The sequence below is a fragment of the Pseudorasbora parva genome, chromosome 12 (assembly GCF_024679245.1).
Source record: "Pseudorasbora parva isolate DD20220531a chromosome 12, ASM2467924v1, whole genome shotgun sequence".
In the NCBI taxonomy this organism is placed as follows: domain Eukaryota; kingdom Metazoa; phylum Chordata; class Actinopteri; order Cypriniformes; family Gobionidae; genus Pseudorasbora; species Pseudorasbora parva.
In genome coordinates, this window is record NC_090183.1 from 30958622 (window position 1) to 30972176 (window position 13555).

The following is a 13555-nucleotide window of genomic DNA, read 5'->3' on the forward strand; positions in this document are numbered from 1 at the left end:
CTTAGGGTGCTTTTTGATTTAGTGGCCAGTGCCTTTTTGACAACTGTTCTTTTTTTATGCAACACAGCTTTTACCATTGTGAGGGAGTTGGGTTGCTGGCATGGCACAGCTGAGTGAAAGATGAGATAATGTGGCAAATGGAATTATAGTGAATCTAATTCCCTTAGGCAGAAAAAAGCACCACTGTTTCACCTATCCACATTTTCTGTCCATTTTATCAGGACCATTCCATTAGCTTTAATCGTCATTATTAGATTTAATGTAAAAACTTCACTGAAAATAATTAGATCATTTGACATTTTCTTCTTCAATAGACCATCTTGAATCGACCACAAATGAACCAAGGGGCAGATTCTGGATGCTGAATACAATAATGGTTAACTGTTTGAGAGGTTTTACATGTGATGCATTTTTATTTTGTTAACATTACTATATTACTAGCATTGCTATATATACACTGTAGTCATGTGAAAAGAAAGGACACCCTATTGAATTATATGGTTTTATCAGGACATGATAAAAAAAATGCTGGTTCTTGGCATGTCTTAAAATTAGTTAAATACAACCTCAGATGAACAACACATGAGATATTACACTATGTCATTATTTATTTAAAAAAATAAAACCTAAATGGAGAAACCATGGGTGACAAACTAAGTACAGCCTTACAGCTTTCATAGGAACTAAGAGTTAATAACTTCTAATCAAATGTCCTTGATTAATTGATCTTCAGCCACTGTGATCACCTCTATAAAAACAGAAATGTGGGCAGTTTGCTGGTCTAGAGCATTCAGGTATGTGGTAACACAATGCCAAGGTGGAAAGACTTCAGCAATGATCTTAGAGAAGCAGTTGTTGCTGCCATCAACCTGGGAATGGTTATATGGCTATTTCCAAACAATTTAAGTGAGGAAATAAGGGTGATTATTCACAAGTGGAAAACATTTAAGACAGTTCGCAATTTTCCCAGGAGTGGACTTCCCAGCAAATTCACCCCAAGGTCAGACTGTGCAGTGCTCAGAGAAACTGCAAAACCCCAAGAATTAGTCTACAGGCCTCGGTTAGCATGTTAAATGTTAGTTCATGACAGTACAATTAGAAAAAGACTGAACAATTATGGCTTGTTTGGAAGGGTTGTCAAGAGAAACCCTCTTCTCTCTAAAAAGGACATGGCAGCATGGCTTAGGTTTGCAAAGTTGCATCTAAACAAACTACTAAGAGATTTTTTGAACAATATCCTTTGGAAAAGGATACCAAAGTGATGTTTGGCCATAATGCACAGCGCCACTTTTGGCGAAAACCAAACACAGCATATCAGCACAAACACCTCTTACCGATTGTCAAGCATTTGTTTTGCCGCCACAGGACATGGGCACCTTGCAGTCGTTGAGTCGACCATGAACTCCTCTGTATACCAAAGTATTTTAGAGTCAAATGTGAGGCCATCTGTCCTAAAGCTTAGCTGAAATTCCGTCATGCAACAGGACAATGATAACAAGCACACCAGCCAATCTACAACTGAAAAAGAAAATAATCAAAGCGTCTGTACTATGTCCAGATATCAACCCGGTGGAAATTATGTGGCATAAACAGATGCCCACAAACCTCAATGAACTGAAGCAACGCTTTAAAGAAGAGCGGGACAAAATTCATTCACAACCATGCGAGAGACTGATAAAGTCATATAACAATTACTTTCATTATTAAAGGTGCACTATGTATGATTTTTCCAGTAAAATATCCAAAAACCACCAGGCTAGTGTTATATTTACTTCAGTTCAATATCCCAAATGTTTCCAATTCCAATGCTTTTTTTGTAAATTGTGAGAAAATTACTATTTTAACCAAGGAGCCGGGACGTCTGAGGGAGTCGCATGTCAGTTGCATCATATCTGCGTTACCCTCGGTTTTATTTTGCAGAAACGTTTTTATGCTGTCCTTGCAACTGCGTCACTTTGAAGAAGCTAGACAGCTAGCTAACAAATACACATGAAGCAGTTTATCCTTTTCAGAATGTTTACTTATGTGATCCTTTTTCTTTTGTAAAACTGAAATACAATAAACAAGAAATTAAATTACAACGTGTACATTAATAAGTTGGATATAATATAAACATGTGCGCTACAATCTGCACGTGAGTACCGTTATACATATGCGTACATGTAATAGAAAACTTCCCGACACAAACTTATTTTCAATAGGAAATATTAGCTATGTACCTACATAACACTTTAAAAGATCTTAACAAATAGCAAATAAACTTACAGGCATATCTTTCTCCAAGGTGAAGACTGTTATGCTGTATTGAAATCGCTGCTGCAAGTTGAACCGCTGCCGAACCACTAAATCAACACTGCGACTGCGTATGTGCAGAAAATAACAAACTGCAACATCGAAAATGTCCACTAGGTGGAGCTCATACACCATGACCAGATAATAGGCAGAACACTCCTCGCCTGGTATACATTGTTATACCATTAATAGTTTTGCCCAATCACATTTTGTATGTTTACCAATTTATCAAGTTATTTCTCACACGACAGAAGAACAATTACACTTGAGATTGGTCTAAGATATACTTTAGCAGTCCCCTGTTTAATTATTTTCACTTCGACTTTGCGAATTTTCCCATCAGCACTTGGAATTGCCTTTGTAACAAGTCCCATTGGCCATTCGTTGCGTTTTACTTGAGAGTCCTTCAACAACACAACATCTCCTTCTTGTACATTTGGTTTCTCGTCCATCCATTTCCTTCGAGTCTGAAGTGTGGGCAAGTATTCTTGTTTCCAACGTTTCCAAAATGTATCTGCAAGATTCTGAACTTGCTTCCATTGACTCTTGTACATATCCTTTATGCTGAACTCTCCAGGAGGTGCTGATACTGTGCAAGCCTTTTGAGTTAACAACATCGCTGGAGTAAGAATCTCTGTTTTTTCACAGTCTGTTGAAATAGGAACCAAGGGTCGTGCATTCATTATAGCTGCTACTTCCGCCATCAATGTGGTAAGAACCTCATTTGTAAGTCGAGTGTTTGTTAACAGCATTGCGTCTAGAATGCGCCTGGCTATTCCTATCATTCGTTCCCACACTCCTCCCATATGAGATGAATGGGGTGCATTGAATGCCCAGGTACATCCATTATCCAGAAGGTAATTCTGGATCTCAGGATCATCTGAGTTGATTCTGAGTTCCTTACAAGCTCCTATGAAGTTTGTGCCTCTGTCTGACCTGAATTGCTTGACAGGGCCACGCAGACACAGAAACCTTCTCAAAGCATTTATGAAGCTTGAAGAGGACATGGATTCAAGTATCTCCAGGTGGACTGCCCTTGTACATAAACAAGTGAACATGACTGCCCACCTCTTACTTTCGGCACTGCCTCCCCGAGTGCGTCGTGACACCACATTCCAGGGTCCGAAAACATCAAGTCCCACGTATGTGAATGGAGGGGCTACGATTAGTCTGTCTTTGGGAAGATCTGACATTTTCTGCACTTGTAGCAGTCCTCTGAGTTTTTTACAGATGATACACTCGTTGATGATATTAGAGACAAGTTTTTTAGCTCTGATGATCCATAAGCCTTCCGTAAAGTGACGACCTTGGTGGACTACCTTTTGATGGTAGTGTTTGACCAAGAGAGTGCTTATGTGATGATTAGCTGGAATGATCAGAGGGTGTTTCTCACCTTTTGTAATGTTTGCATTTGACAAGCGTCCACCCACTCTAATCAGTCCTTCTTCATCAAGAATGGGACTCAGATTCTTAATAGTACTTTGATTAGAGATCTTTTCGCCATTGTTCAAAGACTTCAACTCTTCCTGGAAGATCTCCTGTTGGACACATTTGATTATAGTTGTTTCTGCGCGTGCAAAATTCACTGTACGATCCATTTTGCAGCAATGCCAGCCTGTACATGAATCTTTTTGTGTGCTACTGGAGTATGTTTTAGCAATGTGAGTAAGAATAGCCACTCCTCTCACAAGAGATTTCCAACTGGAAAATCTACTGAATCTGTGGGACCCCAGCTGACATTTATTCACCTTCGTGGCCAAGGTGGTTATTTCAGGCCTGATTTCACTGTCAGATTCTGGATCAATTAGACTGAAATGTTCAGCTTGTTCACTTACATGAGTTTGCCGCAGAAACGCTGGACCTGAGAGCCAGTTTGTGTTTTGTAGTTCAGCCACTGAAACTGGTCTTGTAGCATTGTCTGCTGGATTCTGACTAGTAGCAATGTGATGCCACTGCTCTGGGTTGGTCGATTTTCGGATTCGTACAACCCTGTTAGCCACATAAACATAGAATCTTCTAGAAGCATTGTTAATGTATCCCAGTACAATTTTGCTATCAGTGTAGTATTTCACTGAATGTAGACCAATGTCCATTTCACTTGTTATCAATTCTGCAAGTTCAACTGCTAAAACGGCTGCACATAACTCCAGGCGTGGCACTGTATGGGCAGGTTTTGGAGCCAGCTTTGATTTGCCCATAATAAAGCCTACATGACACTGGCCATTATCCTCTACAATCTTGAGGTATGCTACAGCAGCTATTGCCATAGTAGAAGCATCAGAAAACACACATACCTCTTTCTGGACAGTAGAAGTCAGTGACACTGGTACGTAAGGTCTGCGAACACTAAGTGTTTCAAGGTGAAGTAAATCATCAGTCCACACTCTCCACTGAACTTCTCTGTCTTCTGAGAGTGGCATGTCCCAATCACATTGGTCCACCGAAAGTTCTCGCACTAATGCCTTTCCTTGTATGGTTATAGGGGCTGCAAATCCTAGAGGATCATACAGACTGTTCACAGTTGCTAAGATACCTCTTCGTGTGAACGGCTTCACTTCTTTTGACACTTGAAATGTGAAACTGTCTGACTGTAAATTCCAACTTACTCCTAGACTGCGCTGGAGAGGTAAAGGGTCAACACCTAGTACTAGATCCTTCAGGTCGTTAGCTCTGTCATTTGCAGGAAATGCCTCCATAACTGAACTTCTGTTAGATGCTAATTTATGCAGTCTGAGGTTTGATTCTGCTAACATCTCTCTAGTTCTCTGCAAGAGACTGACTGCTTCATCTTCAGAAGCCACTGAGGCGAGTCCATCATCCACATAGAAGTTTCTCACGACAAACTGTTTTGAATCTTCTCCATACTCTTTCTCACCTTGATCAGCTGTTCGTTTTAGACCGTAGATAGCAATTGCTGGAGATGGACTGTTTCCGAAAACGTGCACTTTCATTCTGAACTCCACAATTTCCTTGCTGGTGTCATTATCTTTGTACCATAAAAATCTTAAGTAGTTTCGGTGGTCCTCTCTAACTACAAAAGAATAAAACATCTGTTGTATATCAACTGTAATCGCCACTTGTTCTTTGCGAAAACGCAGTAACACACCCAAAAGTGTGTTATTCAGATCAGGGCCACTAAGCAGTACATCATTCAATGAGACGCCTTGATACTGGGCACTTGAATCAAAGACCACTCTGATTTGCCCTGGCTTTTGGGGATGGTAAACACCAAAGGTTGGTAGATACCAACACTCCTCACCTTGGTTTAATGGAGGTGCTGGTTCTGCTTGATCATTGTCGAAAATCTTTTGCATGAAATTAACAAAGTGATTTTTCATCTCGGCATTCTTCAGAAAGGAGCGTTGTAAAGAAAGGAGACGTTTTCGTGCCAGCTCTCTGTTATTTGGTAATCTACGATGGGGTGAACGAAATGGCAGTGGTGCAACCCAGTGGTTTGTATCATCAACATACATTTCCTTTTCCATTATTTGAAGGAATTCACCATCTTCGATAGACAGAGCAGGTTTGTCATCATTAGGAGTTCTGGCGAACACATTATCATCTAAACTCTCAGTTTTACGCGTGGGAGTGCCTAGATAACACAGTGAATGCGTATAATCTTCTTGCTTAGGAGTACTGAAAGTCTCTTTTACCTTCATGTAGTTTGTGCAAGGGTTGAACAGGGATGGTCGTCCATTTGGTAGCACATTTGTTTTGAAAGTGTTCACATTAGTCGGCTTATGAGCTCCCCCTAAGCAGACTTCTCCGACGATAACCCAACCTAAATCTAATCTCTGGGCATAAGGCATGTTAAGAGGTCCATTGATTTGCTCACGTGCTTTATGGACACTCAAGATATCTCTTCCCAACAGCAGAAGGATAGGTGCATTAGGATCATGTTCTGGAATCTTATCGGCTACCGATTTCAGATGAGGGAAGTACTGTGTGACATCAGGTGTTGGAATTTCAGATCGGTCATCAGGCATCATATCACATTCAATGAGTGACGGAAGTTCTACCTGAGTTTTCCCATCGATGGATTGAATTGTAAAGCCAGATGCTCTGCGTCCTTTTTTCTCCATAGTTCCTGAGCATGTTTTTAGGGTATATGAAAATGATTCCCCTGTGATGCCGAAAACATCAAAAAACTTTGATTTGGCTAATGATCGATTGCTTTGATCATCCAGTACTGCATACATCCTCACAACATTTTCAGGTTTGTTACAAGGATATACTGTCACCAAGCAGATTTTCGAACATGACCTGGGCTTTGTCATGGTGCCACAGATTTCTGTACACTTGGACACAATTTCTGTTGAAGTAAACTCTTCTTTCTCCCCGCCATGCTGGCTCTCTCCCCCATGCTGTTCTGTAAGCCAGGGAGATGGACCTGGATGTAGTGCTGTGGTGTGCGTCTCACTGTTGCATTCTTTGCACTTTATGTTGACTTTACAATCTTTGGCAAAATGCTGCGTAGATAAACAACATCTAAAACAAACGTTGTTTTCTTTCAGGTACTTTTTGCGCTCATCTATGTGTCTACTTCTAAACTCACGACACTTTGTTAATGGATGAGGTTTATTGTGGATTGGACACTGACTGTCTGGTTCAATCAATTTCCTTTCAGGGTTTTTCCTTTGAAAGGGTGTATGCACAGTTGACACGTCAGTCTTTCTGACTGATACAGATGATCGGTTACCGTACTTTGCTGCAGACGGCTCTGTTTTTGCTGAAATTTGGTTACTGCTCGTTGAGAATGAAAAACTTGGATCGTTCTTGATCTTTGCTTGATTAACAATGAATCTGGTGAAGAAACTGAATGGTGGAAAGGAAACACTGTAATCTTCTTTGTACTTGGAGCCTTGTGCAATCCATTTATCTTGCAAACTGTACGGCAGCTTTTCGATGATTGATTTAACTCCACGAGCAGTGTCTAGATAAGCCAGTCCTGGTAAATGTCCTCCTGACTTTGCTGCATCCATTTCTAACAAAAGGTCTCCAAGTTCTCTCAACTTGACATTGTCTTTAATAGAGATTTTAGGAAAATTCTCCAGTCTCCTTAGCAGAGCATCCTCAATAACTTCAGTGCTACCATAGCATTCCTCTATTCTCTGCCATGCCATCTTAACACCTTGTGCTGCATTATGGACATGTACTGACCTGATTCTTTTGACCTGTTGTGATGATTCTGGCCCGAGCCACTTTACGAGCAGGTCTAACTCCTCTCTGTCGGTTACATTGAGGTCTCTTATCACACTCCGGAATGATGTCTTCCATGCCCAATAATTTTCTGGGCAGTCATCGAATGTCACCAACCCCGTACTCACTAACTCTCGTCGTATCAGATGTTTCGTTAGGTCAGTGGTCTCCAAAGGTCTCATTGGATAGTCTCTGCAAGAGGATTCACGAGAGTTTGCATAGCATGTGGGATGCTGTGGAGCAATGTAGCCTCCACGGTCTCTTATGCTTACTTTTGGTGTTGAGACATCGACTGTGGTACTCTGGGGGAGAGGAACAAACCTAGGAGCTGTTGTAGTGAACTGTGGATGTGTAGAATCTGGAAACTGTTGTGATGCATGAGACATAGATTGCATGTGAACCTGTTCCAACTTGTCTTCAGTCAGAGAATGATTTGCCACATAGTCACTGGTTCTTTGTGCTGAATCTTGAATAGCTAATTCTGAGAAATCCTGCAGCGGATCCTCCGGTTCGACTGCAGCTTCATAAACTGCTGCTTCGGCTGAGGCTGCAACTGCTGCCCTTTGTTTTTGTAGCACATGCAAATTAGCTTCTAATTCTGCTTTGCGTCTTGCTGCTTCCGCTTCCAATTCTGCTTTCTCTTTCATCATTTTTGCCTCTTTTTCAGCATAAGACACCTCTGCGCGTGCCGCTTCGGCTTTTGCTCTAGCACGAATAGCTGCTGAACTGGCAGATGATCTACTCGAGCGTGAGGAATATCTGGAGCCGGATACTTGAGATTGCCTCTCTGAAGCTTGCTGGGCCTTTTCTGCACTCTTATCCATCTTGCTTCTATGCAATGTGCAATTCTTCACTTTTGATCACAGGATTGTGCAGCGTATGACTGTAAATACAGCTCTTGTTAATCTTTCCTGATGCGTCGATGCCTTTTTACTATGCTGTCCTTGCAACTGCGTCACTTTGAAGAAGCTAGACAGCTAGCTAACAAATACACATGAAGCAGTTTATCCTTTTCAGAATGTTTACTTATGTGATCCTTTTTCTTTTGTAAAACTGAAATACAATAAACAAGAAATTAAATTACAACGTGTACATTAATAAGTTGGATATAATATAAACATGTGCGCTACAATCTGCACGTGAGTACCGTTATACATATGCGTACATGTAATAGAAAACTTCCCGACACAAACTTATTTTCAATAGGAAATATTAGCTATGTACCTACATAACACTTTAAAAGATCTTAACAAATAGCAAATAAACTTACAGGCATATCTTTCTCCAAGGTGAAGACTGTTATGCTGTATTGAAATCGCTGCTGCAAGTTGAACCGCTGCCGAACCACTAAATCAACACTGCGACTGCGTATGTGCAGAAAATAACAAACTGCAACATCGAAAATGTCCACTAGGTGGAGCTCATACACCATGACCAGATAATAGGCAGAACAGTTTTACTTTTAGCAGTGTGCAACAAGCATCACATCAGCTGCTGAGCGAACACACAATGAGTAATGGCAACTTAATTTTAAACACACTTAAATGTATCTATTTTTGTTTATTTTATTTTACCTTGATTTAACCAGGTTAATCGGTTGAGAACAGGTTCTCATTTGCAACCACGACCTGGCCAAGATAAGGCACAGAGTACAAGGCGACATGAAATTACACACAACATACCAACATTCAAATACACAATCATAAATATAGAGGACGTTCAAATTTCAAATAAAAACTTCTAGGCATTGAGCAGATATAAAAATATGCAAATAGATGCAATAACAGCCATTTCATTTAGTACGTGCAAAAATACATACTACTGTTTTTGCAACGAGCATCAACATGTACTGTGGTCTGTCAGTAAATTTGATATTAAACCTTTAAAAGTAGTGATTGAAATAATGGATTCTAATTTAAGAGACTTTTGTAAAATGTTCCAATCATTTGCAGCAGAAAATTTAAAAGAAGAGTGGCCAAAAGAGGTGCGAGATTTTGTGGGGTCAAGAGAGAAATATTTACTCAAGCGCAGGTTAAATACAGGCACTGATATGGTTACTAAATTACTTGGGTAAGATGGTGTATCTAATATGATAAACAGAGCTGCGTTACCTCATACTCATGACCGGAAAAGCGGAAATGGCATCGGCGACTGTGTCCCGTCCTTATAAAAGTCCCGCAGCTTGCGTGGCGTGTGTTGCGCAACAATCGCTCCAGCGGCCTTGCTCATCTCCCTCAACATTCGGTCCTGCTCTGGTTTATACTACAGTAATGTTAATAATCACATTCATGAACACGATTTCTGCCCAAGTCCTATACTGATTCTTCCCTACTGTCTGTGAGGTGAAGACCACATGTCCGAAGATTCTAAGCTATTGGGGTGCGTCTCAATCAGCTCCCTGGTTCAGTAGTCAGGGCACTGATCAGGACATAAGTCAATGGGCTGACTCAGTGCCCTGAGCTAGTGCCCTAGTTCAGTAATCAGTGCCCTAATTACTGAACTAGGAAGCTGATTGAGACTCTAGGTGTCATCAAACTACGCCTTTGTTTTGAATAGCGCCGTGTAGTGGACGGCAAAGTTACATTGTTTAGCTAAGTTAAGTTATTGCTCCTACACTGTAAAAAAATAAATTGTTGGTTTTGTTGGTTTAACTTAAAAAAGTAAGTAACCTGGTTGCCTTAAAATTTTGAGTTTATTGAAATTAAAAATTTGAGTTGATACAATAAAGGAAATTTGTTTAATAAACAGAAACTCAAAATATAATTGTATCTGAATCACATAAAAAAAATTGATAAATCATGAAAATAGCACAATTTGGCATGTTTCACTTTTCTTTTTCGCACAAAAAAGCCCCCCACCCCCAGTCTGATGCTACAAGACTCCAGGCAAGGCTAAAAGTTTGCATTTCCTACAAAATTTTATATAAGCTTATGACGTCAATATCCTGCTTTTTGGACCACTATAATTTACACCTTTATTTTCCTCCATAGCCCATGTGAGATTTGTTGGTCGGTGCTTCCACAGGGACTAAGCCATCTGTAAAAATTTAACAGCAGATAATGACCAGCTGAGGCAGCTTTATCCAGAGCCAGTGGTGACCTTTACCCAAAGGATCATGGTGATGACTCGTTTCAATGCTTTTAACTTACAGCACTAACCTCTAAAACCAGTCCGAAGGTTTTCAGGCTATCATCACAACCTTTTGGATGTGACATCTCTTTGCACATTTTAAGCAAGTACTATGGGTCAATGTGGTGAGTGGGGTAAAGCCCAAATGATCATAAATGATTGTGTCCCAGTGACCAACAAAGGTGCTAGGCACAATAAACAAAGGCTTGGTGGATCAATAGTTTTAGGCTAGACAGATTCGAAGACTGAATTTGACAATGAGTTTAACTGATAGGCATGTAAATGAATGAATGGAGATATAGGGATGGGGCAAAAGCTTCTTGATGACCTAAACAAATCTGTTTATAGTGGATTAGACACTTTACAAGCCGGGCATTTAAAAGCACACTCCAACAATATATGGATCAAGCCAAGCAGGGGGAAACAATCGATTTGGGCCACTGGCAGGCAAGAAATTAAAGATCGGCAGATGGGCATCCACTGTCAGGGTGATTAGAAAAATAAGAAATACATGTGGAAGCTCAGAATGGACATCGTGACCAGTAAATGGGATTCATTGAGAAACTGTGATCAATAGGCCGTAGTTTCTCGCATGACTGTTCCTCTGTGATAGAGGGGGACTTGGGTTATGGAAAAACCCTGCACTAATCCAGCTTGATATTAGTCCAGCGCAGTTTGTTAGCCATGTGAGTTTAATGTAGAAGAACACCATTTCTTTAGAGGCTTGATAAATTGCACATTTTCAGAAGTGCAATCAACGTGATAGCGAGACAAATTGTTCAGCCGTCCTTTAAGAGATCTTTTGGAAAATCTGATGAAAGTGAGACTGAGGTTTTGCCTACTTTTATGTTAGAGTTACAAAGTTGTTCACACAGAACAAGGTTTTGCATTCCATGGCTCTGATTTTCTATTTTGTTTTCAGTGTAAACATAGACGGGCCGCTGCATTCACATCTTGCTTTTTTTTTTGCAGTGTATTGTGCATGAACGTGGCCTATTTTGGAATGATAGGCTTAGATATGATAGGATTAAAGTTCAACTTTTAGATCTTGTTTTTCCCCCTATTCCACTGCATTAGTGACCCATAAAGTACATAATTCTTAAATAATTATTCTTCATTTTATGTTGTCATTTTTTATATTTTTTTCCCCCCACTAACCTAATGTTAAACTACACTAAATTGCATTCAAGAAAAGAAGACTTAACACATAATGTTCTGATTATTATTTCAATGTTCAACTTTTATTTTTTATTATTTTATTTCTGTTACTGTGATATAGGCTATTTAGGTTATTTAAGGTCTTTTCATGATTTAATCTGCCATAGGTTCCTCCCTGGCATTTTGTATTACTTAGCTGGTTCATCTGGAATACCAAGCTTTGCATTGGAAGCATAATGGCAAGTCAACAAACTAATCACATTTAGAGAGAAAAGGTCATCAGCAAAGCTTAATGGGTTTTTGATTTCACTGGAACCTGATAGCAGGGAAACTTTATTTTACAATTAGTCAGAGGGACGATCAATGCAATTACAATTTAACCGTAGGGGTCAAACACTTTTCTTATATTAAAATGGCATGGGATGTTGGAGAGCAGGGAAGAATTGAAGAGGTTCATTCACTCATTCCATTCATTCATTCATTCATGATTTACAAGGATGATGAAAAAAAGATATCTACAAAATCTGTTCAAATAAATTCCTTACCCTACTTATATTATTCATTTACTTATTTTAAGTACAGAAAGCAGAGCGAGTTGATTCAGACTCATTTAGGAAATAGCATTTTTAGTAACTAGAGATGGGCAGCTCAAATTGTATTCACAGTTTTATCCAGATGTCTGACGTGCAATGAATGTGTCAAAATTACTCACATGCTTCTGAGCTCTACATTGTTTCCTACATTATTCACCTCCTAAAAAATGGGGTTTCAATGTTCAGAATGTTCAACGTTCTGCAGTCATTGTGGATTGTACAGTAGGAAAGTATTTATGAATCTGCAGTCATACCCAAACTATAAATGAAAAAGCTCTGATCTGAAATATGTGAAAGATCCGTCAGTGCCTTTTACACCTTTCCAATACATCAATATGCCATTATAATTTCAGCACAATGAAGGGCCCTTTAAAATTACTACTGTATAATTGCAGTCTTCCAAGCTGCCATTATCCAAGGCTTTGAGTTATTGACCGTAGACTTTCACTCAAATTTACTCTCTTTGTTAAGCTTGTGACTGGGTCATTGTCCCCAGAGGGGGCAGGAATGGTCAGGGGATCTGACCACCACTGTAAGTGAATCGTTATAGGGTTTTGCCAAGGGCACATGGTTTGGAAGGGTAAATAATGGAGAAAGCACTCTGGAAGCCTATAATTAACCATCTCTCATTCTCTCTCTCTCTCTCTCTCTCTCTCTCTCTCTTCTCTCTCTTCTCTCTCTCTCTCTCTCTCTCTCTCTCTCTCTCTCTCTCTCTCTCTCTCTCTCTCCTCTCTCTCTCTCTCTCTCTCTCTCTCTCTCTCTCTCTCTTTCTCAGACCCAGCAGCGGTGGACTTTGAGCAATATGAATTGTCGATTTTGGCTGATACTCTTAGGAGTTACATTCAGGAATTGCCCTGCCCACTCATCCCAGCTGTAGTGTACAGTGAGCTGGTCTACACTGCTCAGGGTAAGCTGAGCACAAAACATTTAATCATCTAATTATGTATATATGGAAAATTAATATATACATTTCATGGAACATATTTTAATGAATTGTACTGGTTGCTCTTTTTTTTGCAATTACAATGGAGACTTTGGCTTTTAAGTTTTAAAATGAAGAAAATACAGCACAAAGTTAGCCTGACAAGCCAGACCCACATCAAGATGTTTGGTCTGGAAACTCACCACTGGAAGCTCAATCCGTAGGGCGGGATAAACGGTTGTCTTTCAAACTCCCTCTGCAC

General features: G+C 40.0%; 1 protein-coding gene across 1 annotated transcript in view; it reads left to right on the plus strand.

The window, feature by feature from the left end:
• pik3r3b (phosphoinositide-3-kinase, regulatory subunit 3b (gamma)) overlaps positions 1-13555 on the plus strand; it is a 216198-nt gene that overhangs the window by 97199 nt on the left and 105444 nt on the right. The window contains 1 exon segment of the mRNA XM_067459846.1: positions 13147-13278. Coding sequence (XP_067315947.1) covers positions 13147-13278 — 132 coding nt within the window.